This window comes from Emydura macquarii, unplaced genomic scaffold (genome assembly GCF_026122565.2).
Source record: "Emydura macquarii macquarii isolate MOO-44397 ecotype Brisbane River unplaced genomic scaffold, CSIRO-AGI_Emac_v2 contig_1305, whole genome shotgun sequence".
Lineage (NCBI taxonomy): Eukaryota > Metazoa > Chordata > Testudines > Chelidae > Emydura > Emydura macquarii.
Window position 1 is genome coordinate 488830 of NW_027131442.1, and position 22390 is coordinate 511219.

Genomic DNA, 22390 nt, shown 5'->3' on the forward strand with positions numbered 1-22390 from the left:
GCTTCAGTAGCTGTATCAGCTGCATTCTCTGCCAGAATGCCTGTCAAAAACAATTTTAAGGTGGTCCAAATAGTCTGCTGGAGATTCACCTTTGATTTGTTTACAAGTATTTATTTTTGCCCAATCTGTTTTCCTAGGACAGACATGAGAAATGGCTTCTACAAGTCTAATTTGGGCGGCATCCAAAGTTTCCAAATCATTTGGGTCTGCTTGAGGCCAGCGTCCCTGTATTTCCAAGCGCTGGCACACTTCAGCAGGCATAACAGCTCTCAGTACTTGATTTAAGTCTGCCCAATTACAGTTATAACAATTTATAGCAATTTGTAATTTTTCTTTGAATTTCAGAGGTTCTTCTCTTATGTTAGGAAATTCTTTAACTAGATTCCTTAAATCTGTTGGTGACCAAGGGGCATGGACTGTTACCAAGCCTTCAGGTCTTGGCAATTGGCGAAGAGGGAAAATTCCCTGTGAGGTAGTTGTCAGAGTCTTTTGGTGTGAGGTAGAAATCAGGGGTTTTTGAAGACGGGTATGAAAGGCTGGACCTTGTGGGCTTATGGTGTTTAAAGTCTGATCCAAAGCCTTTTCCTCAGGACTGTCAGGTGGAGTTTCTACCTGAGCTGAAAGTTGTTGTGGTGGGGGCGCCCCTGGGTTGTTTGGATTATATGGTGGTGGAGGAAAAGCACTGAAAGAATCTATTATATCCTCAGCCGTTCCTTCCTTATCCTTCTTTTCAAGTTGGGGGTACAATGGAACAGATGGAGCGCAAGGTGGGCAAGCCTCGCCAGGTTTACATTGGGTCTTTAGCTCCTTTATCTGAATTTTCAATTTCTCTTGGGAGTCCTTTAGACTCCTTACCCGGGATTCATACACTTTTTTAAGGGTTTCCTCATACCAATCAAAATATGCATCCCATTGAGCCTGTGTGGGTGACTCGAGGGCTCCGCGGAGGTGTATAATTTTATCTAAATCAAAAGTTCCAGTCAAAGGAAACTGCTTACTAGGATCCTCTCTGGTATACCAATTCCACTTAGCCAAATATCTGCAAGTCTTTTGGCCATAATGTGTACACATATAAAAAGTTGGGGTTCCCTTTGGTGGGACAGAGGCACCCTTTGCCCCTCCGACCCCCATTTCTCAATTCACACGGGTACAATCACACAGGAAAGTTCATAAAGGAAGTCCTGTTGCCAACAGGGCGCATCCGAGGGAAATGCCAAAGGCACTCCAACGGCGTCTCCTACTGTGGCTTCAGGTTCATTACTGTGGATAAAGGGGAGGAAAAATTAAACATTCCCACTGGGTCACAGGGTTCCACCGAGCCCCCTTGCGATCAGTTTTGCCTTTTATCAGGCAGCCCTGGGGCGGCTGAGCTGAGCTTAAGTCCTAGACCTGGTCAGCGGTTATAATCTCAATTCACACAATATAATCTCAATTCATACATCCCAGCTGGTTATCTCAATTCACACATCCCCAGTTCTTCAGAATCTCTCTTGACTAGTCACCTTTATACCTTAACCAGAATGTCTGATGAGCCTCCTCTCAAAAAGTTCGGATCGCGTCAGCCACTGTTCAGGATTTCCAACCCCACGGGCAGTCCTCCACCGAGCACCCCATCAGAGATTTCAAAAGGTCTCTTACCTTGGTGTGGCGCGCTGGGGTTCGGAGGGAGACGGCCCGCAGCCTGTGGCATCCCGACTGGGCTTTTAGCAATCTGAGTCACGGCACCAAGAACTGTGGAAGAAACGAGGCTTCACTCTGCGTTTTAGTTGAGGCTCATCAGAGATCTGAGACTCTTTTATTATTTTAAAAACACAAGCATATGCAAGGGGAGAGCCATCGACGGGGTTTTCTCTGGTCAGTAAAGGGTCTCCACCCTCAGGCAGATTTTAACATATATTTATAACAGTGTTAGAATTACAGCATTTATTCTTCTTATCATTAGTCAAGGTTACAGACATAAGCAAACTGCAGTACAAGCATTTTCCCAGTTCAGACAGTTACATTTTCAGCACAGTTACATTTTTCAGCACTTTCTCACTCTCTGTCTTACCCCCTCCCTTTACCCATAAGACATACTTTTCTTGACCAAAGTTTAAGGCCTAAGCAGTTTACTTCAACACACGCGAATAGCTCAGAGAGGCTAGAGCAGGTAGGAGAATGTGGCCCAAACTCTCTAAGTCCTAGCCAAGACTGAGCAGTCATAGATGGGATCACTACCTACACTACACGTGGTTTGGCTAAAACGCCATGTGACTATATGTTCCTATTGGCAAAAGTGCTTATGTTCACCTCTACAACTGGTGCTGCGTGTGTTCCCTTCTGATTGGCTGAAGAGTCTCAGAAGGCTCGGCCCATGGGACTAGAGATTTCAGCTCACCTCTAAGCTTGGGTGGGTCTGACATTTTGGAACTTTAACTATAACTTTCCTTGCAGCACCTTCACTTCCTTGTTCCTCAGGCTGCTGATCAGAGGGCTCATCATGGGGATCAACACAACATAGAACACAAAGATCACTTTGAAATGGTCCAGAGAGTAACTGGAAGTGGGACATAGACACATGAAAACCATTGTCCCATAGAACATAGTGATGCTCATCAGGTGGGAGGCGCAGTTGGGGAAGGCTTTGCACTTGACTTCAGAGGAATGGATCCTCAGGAAGCTGTAAAAGATGTACAAGTAAGAGATGAGTATGAAGATCAGTGTGCTGCATCCAATAATGGTGGATATGGCAAGTGACACAAATTCATTGATGTAAGTAAAGGAGCAGGAAAGTTTCAGGAGTGGAGGGATGTCACAGAAGAAATGATTGGTGGCATTGGCACATTAGGATAAAGAGAACACTGAGACAATGTGCAATGATGGATTCACAGTGACCATTACGTAGGAACTCCCCGCTTCTCCCTGGCCAGTTGGACTCAGAGACTTCAGAACATGACAACACTATAGAGCAGCAGGTTACAGATGGCCATGTAGTGTTCATACACAATGGCAGCCAGGAGGTAACACTCAACAGTCATGCACACACCACAAAAGCACATTTGTGTTGCACATGCAGCATAAGAAATAGATTTTCTCTGCTAAAAAGTTCACCAGTATCTTGGAAGCTAACAATGAAGAACAGACAAGGTCGATCAGAGACAAGCTGCTTAGCAAAAAGTACATGGGGGTGTGAAGCCAGGAATCCAATGAGATTAACACAATCACCACAAGATTCCCCACTATGGAAGTAATGTAGATCACTAAAAATACCATGAAAAGGGCAACCTGCAGATATTGTCTATTTGTGAGTCCCAAGAGAATCAACTTATCAGTTGATATCTGACTTCTTCTGTCCTGTCCCTTAACATGTATCAACCTCTGTGAGGACAGAAGGCACAGCATAGAAGTGAGTGGATATAGTGGGTCATTGAATAATAGACAGTCATAACTACAACACTCCCTGAGGAACATAAAATAGGGAATATTGTAATGTGATGGGTTTCTCAAAGGAGTTTAAGAGAATTAAACACTCAAATCCTAGAGAAAATGATTTGGAACTGAGTGCCATGCTCCCTTTGAACTTCCCAGCTCCACTCTTTCGCTTCCTGTTAGAGTTAATGTTTATCCAGTGAAACTCAAGCTGTGAATCTATCATCCATCCATCACTGACATGATTACAGGCCATGACTACATTGCTGGTTTTAGCATGCTAGCTCAATCAAAGGTAGCACATGTACGTCTACCTGAGCTGCAAATTACACTTCTAGCTCCAATGTCCATGTATTCTTTAACTTGAGCTGCTAGCCCAAGGTAAAAGTTCAGTAGTTGCATCTTCACTGCTATTTTAACCTGTGTTAGCTAACTTGGTTTAGCTAATCCAAATTCAGAACATACCTTTATTTGCACTGCTGTGCAAAATAACCAATTCCCAATAACAAAGATTAGCTCATTATTCTTAATGAAGTAGGAGAGCAAAAAGAAGGAATAACTATGGAAATATGCACATACATTTCTTTTATTTTCAGTTGACAAGATAAGTATAAAAATAAGAAATCATATTATAATGTGGTGAATATTATTGTGGTTCTACTCAGAAAGATGATGGGCATTCACATTTGTTTTTCTGATTTCAGAATTCACAGTTCCTTCAGGGCTAAGTTCCCAAGGGTCCAGAATCCCAGATAGACGCTGTTAACTATTGTATCATCCTCAGAATGCGGAATAGAGGCAGAATAAATACTGCTAGTACAGGTGGCTGAGTGAAAAGAGCTTCTGGTTTCCATGTGAACTGCCGGTTATGCATCACTCCATTCTTATCGCTGGGTGAGAGCAAAGAAGTAGGAAGAACAGCAGAGTCGCAGTATCTCATTTGATACCTGTACCAAAAGACTGGTAGGTGCTGTGTGAGCCAAGGACCTCTTCATGGAACTGGCAGAGGGTACAGGGATGCCTTAGAGTTACTGGAAATCCCTGGATCTCCTATCTACATACTAGTTCACCAGAGTGTTACATAAGGTTCCTATTGAAAGCCTCTGTCACACCAATCTTTATAATCTTTGCTAAATGTTTGTGTAAACAATATGGAAGGAGATAAGTATAAATATATATTGGAAATTATGTTCCGAAGGCCTTTTAGTTAAAGGCTACCAAGTTAAAGGTTACCAAGAGGTAACGTGTTAAGTCAGGCTCCACTATGCAGGTGATAGTAGACGCTTATCTTCATCGTTGACCGTTGTATATTGTGTGTCTTGAGATGGGAGACTCTTTGCATACTGTGTCACACACCCAAGAAGAGACTGTGTGGACTTCGGAAGGAAAATTAATAGGAAGAGGTAAATGCGGGAAGGCTGTGGAGAACCCTGTTTTAAATGTGAACAAAGGATTGGTCTAGTATATGTAAGGGGGCAGAAAGATCCTCTGGCATCCTTCATCAGGGAGACAAGCTGCCAGCGAATTTGGGCTCTAGAAAAGGGCCTCAGCCATCCTGGTTAAAAACACTGTGAGAAGGACTTTGGGGATAAGAAGTAACTTATCAGACAAGAGAACATCTTGTTAGTGAAGTTTAAGCTCTAGAAAATGTATTATGATTTTATTTTATATGTATCTCGTTTTCCCTGATTATTCTGTTTGCTATCACACGAATCTGTTCTTTGTTAAATAAAGGCATACTTGCTTTCACTATAAACAAATCTAAGTGCTGTGTGGTAAGCGGAGCTGTGTTCTAAGGTGTAACTAGGCAACTGGTTGTACTGTTCCTTTGGAAAGAGCAGGTCTGGTAATTCTAAGAGTGCACAGCGGAGCAGGGTCTGGACTCCGTAGGGGAACACTCAGAGGACTCAGCAGTTGAAGTGTTCCCGTCGCTAACCTGCATGAGGGACTGCGGAGCCCACCTGGATTGGGATGGGAGTGATTATGTTGCCTATGTCTGGGAGAATCAGGGGACTCTGACAGATACTGACAAGGTTTCCTTATGCTAAGGGCAGGTGGTAACCCGGTGCCTCAGAGTCATGGGTACCTCTGGGAAGTGTCGCATGTGGCCATATCTCCTGCTTTTCAGATGAACTCATTTTTAGAGAAACGAAATATCTTTTTCTAATAAAACAAATGTGAATGACTGGATGCCCAACCAGTGTGAAGTGCCACAATTCAATTGACTTCCCTGGAGCTACATCAATTCGCATTCAGTGAGGACCTGAGCTCGGGTTTTGAAATAGTGAGTCTGGAATGCTCATTTTGCTTTGAGGTAATTAGTTCCTCAGATGACATTACTATTCTTTTACTACTAAGAGGTGAAACATAACTTGGAACTGGACACTGAAATATCGTTGGAAAGAGCAGTAGCAATTGAGCCAAGTAGTATTCTAATGTGAACTGTCCAGACATGTGTACTATCACCCTCATGCTACTGACTCATCACAACCAACAGAATAGTTGTATGTAAATCAGCTGTAGTCAAATGATGGAGATTGATTGAGTTACCTCTGGTGTCACAATGGCTACGTTTGAGTTACAGGTACTTTACCAGACCCTGAGGTAGCTTCTATGACTGATTATTAATAATTTAGCTAAATTGCAACCTCATTTTTAAAAATATAGCCTGTACAGATTATTTCAGCTGTTTAATCTATATAGAAGGTTTAATAGGGCTGCATTATTTGGTTATTAAGATCATTCAGCACAAAGAAAAGACATACAGATACTAAAAAAGGACCTTAATTTAATTGATTTTTACTCATAAACTAATTAATAAATTTATTGGGATATTTTATGAAAATTAATTTGATACATAAAGAGGGCAGAGTACGAGTAGGTTTGGGGAGAATACATTGTATTCTTCATATATAACAAAGAAGATTAATCCCTACTTTAAATTCAGGAGAGAACTCAATCTCTCTCTTTCTCTGTCTATTAGAGAGAAGAGTGGGTCACAATTTTCTTCTTTTTCACAATCTGGGGGATGGACATGTGAACAGACACACAACTACAATTTCTGTGCAGGAATATTGACACCATGAAGGAACTCAAAAATACATCAGTACCCAACTACTCATGTTTCGGTGGAAATCTCCCCTTTGTATCTTACCCAACCACCCAGCATATCATCTTCTATCCTTCCACAGGGATTTCCATATATTCAGGAAATGGCTGCAGGAAATCAAACCACGGTGACCAAGTTCACTCTTTTAGGATTCTCCATCGACCCACGGCTAGAGGTCCCTCTCTCTGTGCTGTTCCTAGTGATGTATCTCCTCACCCTGGTGGGGAATCTCGGGATGATCATGGTAATCAGGCTCGACTCCCGACTTCACACCCCTATGTACTTCTTCCTCAGCCACTTGTCTCTCATGGACCTTGGCTACTCCTCAGCTGTCACCCCCAAGATGTTGGTAAATTCCTTATCAGGGAGGAAAGACATTTCTTGGTTTGGATGCGTAGCACAAATGTACTTTTGTGGTCTGTGTGTGATCACTGAGTGCTATCTACTGGTTGCAATGGCCTACGACCGTTACGTGGCCATCTGTAACCCACTTCTCTATAGGGTTGTCATGTCTTCGAGGGTTTGTGTCCTTCTTGCTGTGGGATCCTACGTAGTGGCCACTCTGGCTATGTCCGCGCATGTCAGTTCAGTGTTCACTTTACACTTCTGTGACTCCAATGTCAATCATTTTTTTTGTGACATCCCGCCACTGCTCAAGCTTTCCTGCTCCAGTACCTACATCAATGAACTTGTGCTCTTTCTCTTGGCTGCCTTTATTGGCTTACTCACCTTACTTTTTATCCTAATCTCTTACATTTACATCCTCTGCAACATCCTGAGGATCCGCTCTGCCAAGGGAAGGCACAAAGCCTTCTCCACCTGCGCCTCCCACCTGATGGCCGTCACCGTGTACTATGGGACTCTTTCCTTCATGTATCTGCGGCCCACTTCCAGTTACTCTTTGGACACAGATAAAGTGGCCTCAGTGTTCTATACAGCAGTGACCCCCATGATCAACCCCCTGATCTACAGCCTGAGGAACAAGGAGGTGAAAGACGCCCTGAAGAGCATAATAAGCAGATATTTTTCATCTTCCTGAATAAACTCTAATAAATGAACAATGAGGGATGGTGCTTTTTTGGTGTCCAGTAATATATTGTGCCCCACAGACCACAGTTCAAACATATATTGTGATTATATAGTTCAGTTGCTTTACAAAAAGGCAATATTGACACATGAGCAAAGACGTGTGCCTGTGGGAGAAAAAGTAAATGTGATGTTTCTTGTAGAGTGATTAGCTGTATTTGTATTTTTTTCTTTTAGTGTTGCTTTTTGTACAGGAGAGAAAATATGGCTGTGTTCGTGTGTCCCATATAGAGTTTTTATGTGCATTTAGGATTTTGTGTTTTTGTGTGTGGGGGTATTTGTATATATTTGTGTGTCCATTCTATGGCATTTCTATGTACATATGGGAGCAAATATCTGTTTGGGTATACATTTTATTTTGGAACTAGAGGTCCAATGTCTAGAACTGGTCAAATGTTTTCAATAAAACATTTTTCCACCAGAAATGCCATTTTGTGAAAGCCAAACAGTTTCATGAAACTATATCTGTTTCAAGAATGATTTCATCGGGAAGGTTTCTCAGGTCAATGAGAGAGAGAGAGTCTATAGTCTAATGATTCAGGCACTGGTGTGGGTTGTTGAGATCTAGGTTCATATTTCTGCTTTACCAGTTTTGGAGTGAGTCGAGATGAAAAACTGCTCCGAATCCAGCAGAACGGGCACATGAACATGGGTTTCCCACCAACTAGTGACCTAACCGCCAGACTGTGGAGTCTCGGTATATTTTGTGCAAAGTTTAGAAAGGTTTCTAGGACAAAAACAATTTCAAAACCTCTAAATGTTTCACAAAACTGGTTGAATTGGTTTTGTTTGTTTGTTTGGTCTGCCCTTTTAATTATATTTTGATGGGAACTTTCATACAGTTTATAACTGTCTCGACAGGTTATGGATCCTCCAGAGTCAATAATGAGTCAGTTGGGTAATACAACAACATTTTATTAAGGAATATGGGGTACACGCTTTAATACTTAGCTTAAAAGATTATCATATGACACAAGCAGAGAAAAAGGCAAAGCAGTTACTTTCTATATCTCACCACTAGGAACAGAAGGAGTCGCATGTCGTTCGGTACAGGCCGGCTTACACGATTCGCGCTCAGAGTACGGGAGCGGGAGAGGCGGGGCGGTCCAGGTGATCAGGCTGGCAGACGCTTTCTCAATTTGGGCATGGGGCGTACCCCTTTTTATACTAGAGAATGCGTCACAGGTTTAGTAGCTCTGGATTGGAGGAGGGATATACATTAGTACGTGCCAGGCTATGACGATGCATGTGGCCTTGGGTGGAGCTGTTATGGCACTGGATACATAGCCCGTTATCGGTGGCCAACAAAGACATCTGTGAACAACATAGGCACTGGGGTGCGTAGGTGGTTTTCTTATAGCAGCATAACAACTAAATGCTGTAAACAACAGATGCAGCCTAATAAGGTCAGGTCACGGTTTTACTGTTAGCACTGAGCGGGTGGGGGTGTGAGGGGTGGGCATGCTGGGAATTATGCTGCAACAATAACAACACAGATTTGAAGTCCACAAGAGACCCTTTTTGTCTGACCTCCTGCATAACACACACCATAGAACTTCACCCTCTAATTTCTACATCTAATCCAATAACTTGTTATTCAACTAATGCGAATCTTTTAGAAACACATCCAGTCTTGTTTTAAAGACTTCAAGTGATGCAGGATCCCTCTTATCCCTTGGTAATGTGCTCCAATGATTAATTATCCTGAATTAAAAATATACACCAAATTTGCAGTATAAATGCATCTTTATCTTCCAGTCATTGGCCCTTGTCATGTCTTTGTTTGTTACGTTAAAGAGCCCTCTAGCATCACATAAGTTCCCTCTATGGCTATGTCTACATTTATGGAGGTGTGTAGAGTACAGGCACTACATGTCTAGTGACACACATCAGTGAAAGGCTCCGGCAGATGGGGGAAAGTGGGACACTACACTGGCCAAATAGCAGTGTAGATGTGGGAGACACACCTTGGGCATGTAGAGAGCCCATGTAGGATATATGCCCTGGTGGTTCAGGAATGTAGGCATTTTATTCTATATATCTAAGCAGTGCATCATCATCTATACGGTTATTGATACCTGTGCGAGGAGGGCATTCACAATCTGTACTCCATCTGAACAGACACAAGTGTAGATGTACCCTTTGTGGGTTTGTTTAGGCTACAGTCAAGTCACTCCTTAACCTTCCATGTGATAAGCTAAATTGATGGAGGTCCTTTAAATTGTTTGAATGTCTTCCCATTGGAAGGAATGTTTTAGACTCATAGACTAAGGTCAGAAGGGCCCATCATGATCATCTAGTCTGACCTCCTGCACAAGGCAGGCCACAGAACCTCACCCACCCACTACTGTAATAGAAACCTGGCCTATGACTGAGTTATTGAAGTCCTCAAATCATGGTTTTAAGACTTCAATTTACAGAGAATCCACCTGCCCCATGCTGCAGATGAAGGAGCAAAACCCCCAGCGCCTCTGCCAATCTGCCCTTGGGGAAAATTCCTTCCCAACCCCAAATATGGCAATCAGCTAAACCATGAACACTGGGCAAGACTCACCAGCAGACACTCAGAAAGAATTCTCTGTAGTAACTCAGAACCCACCCCATCACATCCCATCACAGGCCATTGGGCATATTTACCACTAGTAGTTAATGATCAGTTAATTGCCAAATTGGGCTGTCCCATCCTTCCATCCCCTCCATAAATTTATCAAGCTCAGTCTTGAAGGCAGCTAGGTTTTTGGCCCCCACTGCTCCCCTTGGAGGGCTGTTTCAGAACTTCACTCCTCTGATGATTAGAAACCTTCATCTAATTTCAGGTCTGAACTTCATGATGGCCAGTTTATATAGATTTGTTCTTGTGTCCGCATTGGCGCTGAGCTTAAATAATTCCTCTCCCTCAGTAGTATTTATCCCTCTGATGTATCATCATATCTCCTCTCAGCCTTCTTATGGTTAGGCTAAACATGACAAACTCTCCTTATCACCCTGGTAACTCTACTCCAAACCCTTCCCAATTTTCATCCCCCTATTTAAAGTGTCAGCCCCAGAACCAAACACAGTATTCTAGTATTGGTCGTGCCAAAATTCCGTGGAACTTGACAAAAAGTTAAGAACCCACATGACTCATTTAGCCAAAAAAAGGAAATGAAAAATGACTCTATAACCTGCTGTTTAGGGTCTTACCCTAGGATGTTGGTAAACCCAGTTAAAGTACCTGATCCAATAACTGCTTCGTGTTTTAGGAGCCGTGGAACAACTCTACTAGGAGCAAAGGAAAAAAGCCCACACTTCTTTAGCATAGTGGTTAGAGCACTCTATTGCGACGTTGAAGACCCAAGTTCACATCCCTTTTTTGCGTTAGGCAGATGGGGGAATTGAATCAGGTCTCTCACAACCCAAGTGATTCACCTGCCCACAGAGCTAGACACTATAAGAAGCAGAGCTCCTCCTCTCCCCTCATTTTGTGAATTCCATGAGCCCCTACAGCCCCCCATTTTTTTCTTGTAGCCAAAACTATTCAACAAATTGGTGTCAAATCTGGATTTTTCTGCAGATAAACTATTTGTTAAAACAATTCCATATAGAGCTAGTCCGAGTTTCTGGGTGCTCCATGGCTGGCTGGCTGCTGCTCATGGTGTCATTGTGCCATTGCATAGAGGTATTCTACATCAATGGAAGGGGTTTTCCCATTGCTCTAGATAATTTGCCTCTAAAAAAGATGGAAGCTAGGCTGACCTAGTTGTGTTGATGCTGGGGTTTAGGTAGCATAGCTTTGGCTCTCAAGGGTGTGTACTGTTCACAACCCTGAGAATCATAGCTATGTTGACATAACTTTTAAAGTGTAGACCAGGCAATAAACCTGTACTGTGAGCTCTTTCAGCCAGGGCCTGCCTTTCTGTTCTGTGTTAGTACTTTGGGGGCCTGGTCCATGATTAAGGGTCCTAGGTGCCCCACAATTAATAATAATAATAATAATAATAATAGACTCTTCCAAAAATACACATCAGACTGACTACTCATCATTGCTAGGGATTTCTACTAACACCTCACCGCTGTCAGTCTTTTTTTAAAGTCTAGATCTAGGTCTAAAGGTTTTTATATCTAGAAGAACTGAATAAATATGGGTCTTAGAGTCACCTGTATTATGCATAGCAGTCCACTTCCGATTCAGAGCCAGGGTACACTGGTAGTGTAAATGGGTCATAGCCCCCCGTCAGAGAATACCAGCAGCTCAGAGGGCTTTCACTCAGGCTTTGACACTGTTTCTGCAAGTGGCCCATTCGCAAGGTATGTGGGGCTGGACAGAGCATGGGGGGAGGCCAGAGAAGGGACCAGTGTGACAGGGGAGTTTTGGGCCCCATCTATTCCGCATCTCTGAAAAAACCCTTAGAGGCCATGAAAACAGGGACAAATTAACACAGACTTCAGGGCTTCCTGAGTCTGCATTGGAGACCACACCAGTCTCCACAGCTGTTAAATACGGAGGCAATTGAAGCTACACCGATTAAAAAAGACTTGGACCCTCCACTTTTTTTTGTATCAGAAATACAGCAATTCCTCTTTGAACATCCAGCATGTGTAGTTACTCAGGATATGTTTACACTTCAGCAGCTACAGTGGCACAGATATTTTTCAATGAACAATAAAAATTTGCCACAGAAAGCAGACATATTATTACCAAAAAAAATATTTTTCAAAACTTTATTTTCTGTCCAGAGCAGTTTCAATGGAAAATTTTGAAGGTGCTATTATTAGGTCTCTGGAGCCAAGACCTTGACCTCGTGTTGACTGTGAGGCAAATCGCCTGCTTTGGTACTACAAGATATAAATAACAATGAGCCAGATCAGAACCTGCCCTGTGTGCCTGTGTGCAGGGCTGTAATTAGAAATAAGACCCACTCCACAGCCACACCCCTTCATGACTCCCCAGGACCTTGTCTGTGCATGTATACGGTAAGCAAGTTCTGGGTGTTCCTTAGCCTTCTATCCACTGGAAGTGAACATTGAGGGTTAGTGAGCAGTTTCAGCTTTGTTTAGGTCCTTTCATCTTGCCACCAAGCACAGCTGAGGTGGTACAGGATGGGGATGGATATGCTTCTGACAAAGCTCATATAAGTTCATCTGTTTAATCAAGACATTGATATGCACCCCCTACTTGTTATTTCAAGTAGCGTCTCCAACACACTTCAAACCAAATGCACTGCTTTAAGTAAAACAAACAAAAAAATGTATTAACTACAGATGGATTTTAAGTGGTTATAAGTCAAAGCATAACAGATCAGATTTGGTTAAGAGAAACAAAGACAAAACGCATTCTAAATTAAGCTTAACATTTTCAACAACCTTACGAACTTAGGTAATTCTCACCATAGGCTGGCTGGTTTCAATTCAGTCAGATTCTCCCCTTTGGTCAGCCCTTCAGTTGCTTGGTGGTATTTGTAGATGGAGGAGGAAGAGAGAGAGCAAGGCAAATGTCTCCCTTTTTAATAATGTCCCTTCTCCTCTCTGGGGCTTTGCCCCCTTCAGGGCCAGGTGACAAACAGTGTCTTTACAGGGACTCATCCATGTCCTGAGTCAGTGAGCATTATCTCATCATGGTCCCAAGCTGGCCAAGGGAAGGGTGGTGACTCACTTCAGAGTCCAGTTGATCCTCCATTGATGCTCAGGCCAGTTTTTTGTTCCTGGAAAGCTGAGCTGGGTTTGTCCTATACACTCCCTGATGTGGGCGAACTGTCCTTCTGCTCTTGGAGAGTTTTGCCTGGATATGTTTCAAGCCATGAGGACACATCTTTAGGAATATTAGATAGCTAAGCCTCATAACTATACACATGACATTACAACAAACATAATTCTATAACATTAATGCTCAGTACATCATGAGCATTCCAAAGACATCTAATGTGACATCCTTTGTATTAGACAATACATTATTACACTATAAGGGTGACCATGGGGGTGCAGAGTGTCATAGACCGAATTAAAGATTTCCTTTCAAATCATATGGAAGTCGTGTTTACACTATAAAGTTATTCCCATTTTAAATATATGTGACTGATAAACAGGTCAGTGGTGGCTAGTGCCCATAATAATTATTTGGGCTTACATTAGTTAGCAGCCATGTGATGAAATAAAATAAGTATGAAAATCATCTGGGAACAACATAATGGTACACAATAGGACCGATCCTCAGTTGATGTAATCTGGCATTATTCAGTTGAAATCACTAGAGTTACGATAGCTAAACATCAGCTGACAATCTGGGCCAGTGAGTTAAAGAGGATCAGTTCAGCACTATTTCTGTGGGGACAATCTATCTGTTAGTGGGTGGCTGCTGGGTAGGTGAAGGGATTGTGAATAGTCAAAAGTGACACCCAATTTATGGGCCTGAATGACAGGGTGGTTGGTGGTGTTGTCCACCATGACTGACAAAGAAGGTGGGAGGAGTGCTTGAGGGAAAAGATTAAGAGTTCTGTTTTGGCCATGATCATCTTCAGTGCATGGCTGGATATCCATGAGGAGATGTCAGAAAGATAGGAGGAATTTATAGGGTTTGTCTACACCATGAATTAGTGCAAGGCAAGCCAGGGTGTGGATCTACTGTGCACTCATTTGCCGCACACTAACTCTCCATGTGGATTCCACCACCATGCACTTGAAGCTCCATGTGTCAAAGCTCACCGCGGACCTTTCAGTGCACAGCAGCAGGGTCATACATGGCAAGTTAGTGTGCAACAGGTGACTGCACAGTAGATTCACACCCTAGTTTGCCATGCACTAATTTACTGCGTAGACAAGCCCTTTGCCTGGCCTGACGGGGGAAGGTCCAGAGTAGAGAAATAGGTTTGTGCGTCTTCAGCTTAGAGATGATAGTTGAGTCTGTAACTAAGATTTCTCAGAGATATTGTGTAGAAAGAGAAAGTAGAGGAGCAGGGGAATGTATCAGTTTGTGTACTATCTTTACGCCTGGAATATTTAAACAAATAACTGTAATAACAAAAGGACATTAGTTGTAACAAAGTCATAACTGCAGAAATTTATTACTTTTAATTGCAAGTCTTATAACTGTTTCCCATTGCATTATTTATAATTATGCCCATTGGTGAACCTTGTTGTTCCTACAACTCTTAGCTTAGTCCTGAGAGTATTTCCACTGTGGGAACATAACCTAAATCTTATCACCACTAACAGTAAATACATAGTGTTCAAATCAATATTAACGTCCTCCTCCTAAACTCCTGGCCTAAACTGCATACTTATAAAGTTTGCAGATGATAAAGTTTGCAAAGGGATTGCAAGTGCTTTGGAGGATAGGATTAAAATTCAAAATTATCTGGACAAACTGGAGAAATGGTCTAAAGGAAATAGGATGAAATTCAATAAGGACAAATGCAAAGTACTCCACTTAGGAAGGAACAATCAGTTGCACACATACAAAATGGGAAATGACTGCCTAGGAAGGAGTACTGTGGAAAGGGAGCTAGGGGTCATAGCGGAACACAAGCTAAATATGAAATAACAGTGTAACATGGTTGCAAAAAAAAAGCAAACATCATTCTGGGATGTATTAGCAGGAGTGTTGTAAGCAAGACACAAGAAGTAATTCTTCCACTCTACTCTGCATTGACTACACCTCAGCTGAAGTATTGTGTCCAGTTCTGGGTGCCACATTTCAGGAAAGATGTAGACAAATTGGAAAAAGTCCAGAGAAGAGCAACAAAAATTATTAAAGGTCTAGAAAACATGACCTATGAGGAAATATTGAAAAAAATGGATTTGTTTTGTCTGCAGAAGAGAAGACTGAGGGGGGACATGATAATAGTTTTTAAATAAACAAAAAGGTTGTTACAAGGAGGAGGGAGAAAAATTATTCTCCTTAATCTCTAAGGAGGACAAGAAGCAATGGTCTTAAATTGCAGCAAGGGCAGCTTAGGTTAGACATTAGGAAAAGCTTCCCAACTGAAAGGGTGGTTAAGCATGGGAACAAATTGCCCAGGGGAGTTTTGGAATCTCCATCATTGGAGATTTTTAAGTGCAGGTTAGATAAACCCCAGTCAAGGATGGTCTAGATAATACTTAGTCATGCCATGAGTTCAGAGAACTGGACTAGATGACCTCTGAAGATCCCTTCCAGTCCTACAATTCTATGATTCCATCCACTAACGTGAAGAAGAAATGTGTCTGTGGGCATAAGTAAATACAATTTCAGCAGTTCTCAGCATCAGATTGCATATAATCTAGCCATCCCTTTCTCAAACCACAGTTTACAGTGGTAAAATAAAATAGCTGCAAACTAGTAATTTAACCCCATCAATGCCATGTGGAATTTTGTTTGTAGTGTTGTTGTAACCATGCGGTTCCCAGGATATTAGAAGTTGGTCCAGTAAGAGATACTATTTCACCCACTATTTCTGTGTGGAATTTTTGACACTCTTAATGATATTGTAGAGATATTGATGGCATTTAGAGGAAGGATCCCCAGCATTGCAGAGAATTAAGCTGAAAAATGGGCATTTAAAATGCAAAAAGGAGAAAAGAGAGGCAAAGGGCAGTGAATCTGACTGATAAACAAAAAGAGTCAAATTATAATCAATAAGTACAGAGAAGAGAGGTGAAACTTTTGGAAGGCATCATGTGGGTGCCTCATGTTCCCATCTGCATCTATAGGCCAGGGTCTCTATTAGGGCCACATGTGCCATGATTCACCAGATTTGCCCATCTTGACAAGGGAAGACAATTAGATGGTCCCATTATGGGAGATGAAATCAGGATCAAGAGCCAAGCACTTACAGGAGATCCGAGGAATGAGAGACCTGAATTATAGCTCTCATAAGACACTGGCAGCATTTCAGAATCAAAATATTTTGGTTTTAGGCCAAAGTAGTTGAGTTCTGGGGCATTCCAGTTTTGAAATAAAACTCAGAATTTTCAGTAGAAAGCAGGCCCTTTGAGACATTTCATTTAATCAAAATCCCAATCTTCCATCAAAAAGCAATTTTGATGGACAATTGCCAACCAAATCTACTGAAACCTCCTTGGACCACAGATCTTGTCCTCATACTCACTATGAAGTGGCTAGCTCCCTGTTGGCACTATGGAATATAAAAAATAAGGATCTAGATTGCAGGGACATGCAAGCAGGAGCACAGACCTCCCCCCACCTCCCAAAAAAAAAATCACCATTTCTCCTGGCAACTCAGAGAGGGAGGAAGCAGCAGGAGGGCTTGCTTCCGGCTGAGCTCTGCCTCCCCCTGCAGCTGCAGCCTGCTGCTGGAGTCACACACATTGCTTCTTTCTCCACCTCCTCAATCACTTCAGCAGGTGGTCTGCAAAACAGGCAGCAATGCTGCGACTTCAGCAGCAGGGAAGTAGAAGCAGCAGCTGTAGAGGTGGGGGGAGGATCTTAGCCAGCAGCTAACTGCTCTGCTACTTGTCCCTGCCGCCTGGAGAGGGAGAAGAGTGCCACTGCCAGAGGGAGCTGCTGCCTCCTCGCTGCTGGGTGTCTCCTCCTGAGGCATCCTGAGAAATCTGGGGAGGGCAGGGTGAGAGGTCATGTGAAGCTCTCTTGTGTGTGTGTTTAATGTGTCCTTCCAAAAATATTCAAGTTTAAATTCCTGTGCACACCCCTGCCAATATGTATGATTTATAGGAAGAATAAACCACTGAAACCTGGGTCTTCATATCACTTCAAGTCATAGGGCATCAGAAGAACACTGTCTATACTGGAATCCACTGTCGTTTTGTGTGAGTTATGTCAATAGACATTGAAGCTACAATTTTCAAAAGTGCAAAAGTATCTTAGGAACCTAAGTTCCCTAGGACCGTGGCCCCTAAGTCACTTAGCTGACTGAAAATTTCAACCCCAGAGAGAAGAAAACTGTGTCCTGTCTTGCTCTTCCCAGGCTGTCCTTCACCTCCTCATGCCTCAGCGTATGGATGAAAAGGTTCAGCAGTAGGGGTCACCACCGTGTAGAACACGGCAGCCATTTTGTCTGTATTCTGAACTAACTAGAACATGGCATAAGTCTGTTAAGGAAAGAGTCTAGTAGAACATGATGATACCCATTAGGCAGAACAGGTGGAGAAGCCTTTTGACTGCCCTCAGCAGAACAGATCCAGAGGATGGCAGAGGTGATAAAGGCATAGGAGTTGAAGATGGCCAATCTGGTGCTTAGGTGTATGAAGCCTGTTATAGCAAGAAGGATAATTTAATTGATGCAGTTGGTGGCGCAGGAGAATGATAATAGCAGGGACATGTGACAGAAGTGATGGATGACATTAAAGCCCCAGAAAGAAGCACTGAATGCTGAGCTGATGAGCACTGACATGATCTCAGTGCCCATAACGCTAGTCTAACTGGGCACAAAGTGTCCTTGTCATGGTGATTGTATAGAGCAGGAGGTGACAGAAAGCCACGTAACAGTTGTCCGCCTTCCGCAGGAGGGAACACTCACTAATCACACAACATAACGGGCCGAGGATACTTCTACCTTTGAAGCTAGGGGTGTGATTCCCAGCTCATGTAGCATATTTATACTAGCTCTCATTGAGCTAGCATGCTAAAAAAGTTGTTGTATAGCCATGGTTGCATGAGTAATGGGGAGTGGTGACATGGACTAGCTGCCTTGAGTATGCACCCGTTGAGTCAGGACAGCTAGTCCATTCTCCTGCTCACCACTGCCCATGCAACCATAGCTACACTACTATTTTTAGCAAGTATGTCTATATGAGCTGGGTATCACATCCCTCATTCCATGTGTAGATGTACTCATAAAGTTGGGCAGGGAACCCAGCAAATAGATACCTCTTTCATCCTCATTAAATAGTCACCAGAAATTTAGGGGTGACAGTAAAGGAATAGCAAAAATCTATAAAATAGCAGCTACTCAGGGGACAGCACATAGAAACAGAAGTGTAAGCCTGGAAGGAACTTTGAGAAGTCATCAAGTACAGCTGCCTGCGCAACAGTAGGACCAAGTAAACCTAGACTATCCCTGACAGGTGTTTGTTTAACCTGATTTTAAATACTCCAGTAATGCGGATTCCATAACCTCCTTTGGAAGCCCGTTCCAGATCTTAACTGCTCTTAGAATTAGAAACCTTTTCCTAATATCTAACCTAAATCTCTAGGTTAAGTTTATTACTGCTTGTCTTACCAACAGCAGACAGGGAGAACCTTTCTGCATAGGACAGGTTTTCTAAAGCTTTTATCACTTTTGTTGCTTCCCTCTGAACTCTGTCCAATTGTCCACATCATAACTAAAGCACAGCACCCAGAACTGGACATACTACTCCAGCTGAGGCCTGATCATGACCGAGTAGAGTAGGACATTTGCCTCCCATGTCTTAAATCTGACACGCCTGTTAGTACACTCCAGAATGATTATGTTAACCTTTTTCGCAGTTGCATCATATTGTTGACTAATATTCAATTTGTGATCCACTAGAACCCACAGATCCTTTTCAGCAATACTCCGACCTAGCTAGTTATTCCCCATTTTGTAGTTGTACATTTGATTTTTCCTTCCTAATTCAAGTACTTTTCACTTCTCTTTATTGATATGGGTATGTGTGGAGCCAAGGGTTGATCCTGATTAACATAATCATCCTACTGGATCAGTCCCCACGGGTAAGGTAGGAAGGGGGCTGCCTTGTCAAAGGATCTCATTAGGATTTAGGGGGATTTAGGATTTAGCCTCACCCTAGATTGAGGCTGCTGCTTTGGTGCCTTGGGGACTTTAACAATGAAAACTCAGGTGTCTAGGGATTTAAGGTGCCTCCAGGGTTAGATGAAAGCTGATACGGAGGTTTGAGGATCTCCATGAAAGTAAGTATTGGACTTAGACCTGAGATGTTGGAGTGTAGCCCCTGAATTTGACACTCCTGCATGTACCGCAGAATTTGGTAATAATGCAGTCAGCCATGACTAATTGAAAATACAAATATCATATGGTGAGAAATAAGCTTAGGCCCTGAGAGGCAAGGCTCTGCAGCTGCATGTTTGCAGCTCTGCTAATCAGAATGGGAAGATTGGGACAGAGAGTTAATGTTCCATGATAATGGAAGGAATGTCTGGATAGCTGATCCTAGTTTTAGGTGCTTCTGACATATACGTTTGATTGTTATGACTAGAAATGCTTTGCTGATAAGTAGAATAATGAATTGTTATTGGGTATCGCTAGGGAAATTGTTAGTCTATTAGAGGCTATTATGAGTTATGTGCTTTGTTTGGAGAAAATCTATAAAATGAGTTTAGTTAGAAAGTGTGCTTTGGAGTAGTCTGAGGAAGGTTCTCTTTGGGCAAGGATCTCAGACCAAAGTTCTCCAGCAGCTAGGCAGAAGGAGGACATCCAGAAGCCTGGCTGTTATTCCTCTATCCATCTTAATTTCAGTAAATAAAGTTTTAGGATCCTCTGAACCCACTGCTCCAGCATGTGTGTGCGCGTGTGTGAGCTTGAGACACAAAAGAGTAGTTTTAAGTCAAAACATTCTTATTTGTGCCAATCATTTATCAGACATAGGAGCTATGTCCCCACTGATTTATTCCTGACACGCCTGGAGAGAGACAGTAAAGTTACCACTGCTTTGTGTTCTGAAAAACCTGGGTAACAGGAGACCCAGCTTTGAAACCCCACTCTGAAGTAAGGACTTGAACTCAGCTCCACCCTTAGTTGAATGCCCAACAACCAGGCTAGAAGGGCACGGAGATAGCTCCACCAGGAGATACTGAAAGCAACCTAGCTTGTTTTGCTCTGTATTAATACTTATAGTCACACAAGTCGAGAATTGGGCTGAAGGGCAGGATGTCTCCCTGCCCCCAACCCAATAAGCAATGTAACCACCAGGCTATAGGCTCTTTTGCTGTCAAACTCTCCTGTTAAAGCTGTTCCATTCTCTAAAATGCTTAAATATTCATTGGCCAAAGAGTGAGAACAACTCAGTAGCCTGGCAATTAAAGCACTCACCAAGTATGCTGGCAATGTGGATTTCCATCTTCTCTTCCTCTGATTCAAAGTTAAAATTTAAATCCTGATCTCCTCTTCCCATGGGAGTGCCTTATCCAGCAAGTATTGCCATTCTTACTTCTTTTTGGCCCAATCAATATTTCTGTAGTCCTATGAAGTGGAACAGCTTCAACAGGAGAAATTAAGAGACATTCACACCCACCTGAGTAGCCTATAGCCTGGTCACTAGAGTTCTACAGTGGTCACTCTACTACAATAAATATATGTGAATCAGGATTGGTGTGAAAATTTCAGCCTCAAGAGGTAAGGAAAGGTGATTATTATCCTTATATGACATACTGAGAAATAGAAACAGAGGGTATAGAAAGAAACATTCAAGCTTGCGTGTTTATAGTTATTTCCTTCAGTATTTATGCACCTAAATAGCAGACAGCTGAGTTTTAAATAAGAGGAGCACCTACAAAAAGGGAATTAAAACACAAGATGTCCTTGTTTCTAAACATATGTTCGATCCCTTTAATCATGCTGCCTCTGTGTTTTTCAAAGAGTAGTGGAAAGTTTTCCTATAATTCTCCTTGACGCATCCTTCACCTCCTTGTTCCTCAGGCTGTAGATCAGGGGGTTCAGCATTGGGATCACCACCGTATAGGACAGCGAGACCAGTTTGTCTTGGTCCAAGTAATAACTAGAAGCGGGCCGTAGATACATGAAGATCATTGTGCCATAGAACAAAGTGATGGCCATCAGGTGGGAGGCACAGGTGGAAAAAGCCTTGCGCCTGCCCTCAGCAGAGCGGATTCTCAGGATAGAGGAAAGGATGTACAGGTAGGAGATAAGAATGAAGATCATAGTGCTGAGTCCAGCAAAGACACATAAAGCAAACAGCACAATCTCATTGATGACCGTACTAGAGCAGGAAAGTTTCAGGATTGGGGGAACATCACAGAAGAAGTGATTGATCATGTTGGAACAAAGCTGTACACTGAGCGCTGAGGCAACATGCATTGATACAACTATAATGGCCACTATATAGGACCCCCCAGCCAGCTGGACACAGATTCTTTGGGACATGATAACCCTATAGAGCAGTGGATTACAAATGGCCACATAGCGGTCATACGCCATCACAGCCAAGAAAATACAGTCAGCAAGCATGAAAAAACCACAAAAGAACATTTGTGTTGCACACCCAGCATAAGAGATGGTTTTTCTTTTTACTAAGAAACTCTCCAGAAACTTGGGAGTAACCGATGTAGAACAACCCAGGTCTATCAGAGACAAGTTGCTGAGGAAAAAGTACATGGGTGTGTGAAGCCGGGAGTCAAGGGTGATTAACATGATCATTCCAAGATTCCCCACCAGGGTGGTCACATAAACCATTAGGAACACTAAGAAGAGGGGGACCTGCAGATATTGTTGATTTGTGAGTCCCAAGAAAATGAACTCATCAATTGCTGTCTGATTTCCTCTGCCCATTCCCTTAACAGATGTAAATCTCTGTGAAAAGACAGAAAGCAAAGCATACAAGTGAGCTGACATGGATGAAGGGGTAATGCAGAGACATCTAGGATCTCCCTGTTGCACATGAGGTGGGGAACATTGTTATATGCTGAGGTTTTTCAAAAGGAGCCTAAGAGTTAGAAAGTTAATATGAGTCATGCCTATTTATCCACTAATGTGCATCTTCTCCCAGTATTGGGTGTTCATTTCAATGCATGTCTACCTAAATATTTAAGGTAATCTGTCAGACTGCCTCTCTCTCAATGAGATATTTCCACATTTGTGATCACTGGAAGTGCTCAAGTTGGAACCCCTCAATTTAAAA

At 42.6% G+C, this 22390-nt stretch overlaps 2 protein-coding genes and 1 pseudogene across 2 annotated transcripts; 1 reads left to right on the forward strand and 2 right to left on the reverse strand.

Moving 5' to 3' along the window:
- Positions 1 to 2415: 2415 nt before the first annotated feature.
- LOC137154845 (olfactory receptor 5AR1-like) lies at positions 2416 to 4348 on the reverse strand (annotated as a pseudogene).
- A 2269-nt stretch (positions 4349 to 6617) lies between these two features.
- LOC137154876 (olfactory receptor 5B21-like) lies at positions 6618 to 7556 on the forward strand. Its single transcript, XM_067550724.1, has one exon. It carries the CDS (start codon positions 6621 to 6623, stop codon positions 7554 to 7556), a length of 936 nt encoding a protein of 311 aa, XP_067406825.1. The 5' UTR covers positions 6618 to 6620.
- Positions 7557 to 21105: 13549 nt separating this feature from the next.
- LOC137154877 (olfactory receptor 5AR1-like) lies at positions 21106 to 22041 on the reverse strand. The gene has a single exon (XM_067550725.1). It carries the CDS (start codon positions 22039 to 22041, stop codon positions 21106 to 21108), a length of 936 nt encoding a protein of 311 aa, XP_067406826.1.
- Positions 22042 to 22390: the final 349 nt, after the last annotated feature.

Excerpts from the sequence above, each read along its gene's own strand:
- LOC137154876 (XM_067550724.1), top strand. The coding sequence starts at position 6,621 with ATGGCTGCAGGAAATCAAACCACGGTGACCAAGTTCACTCTTTTAGGA.
- LOC137154877 (XM_067550725.1), bottom strand. The coding sequence starts at position 22,041 with ATGGGCAGAGGAAATCAGACAGCAATTGATGAGTTCATTTTCTTGGGA.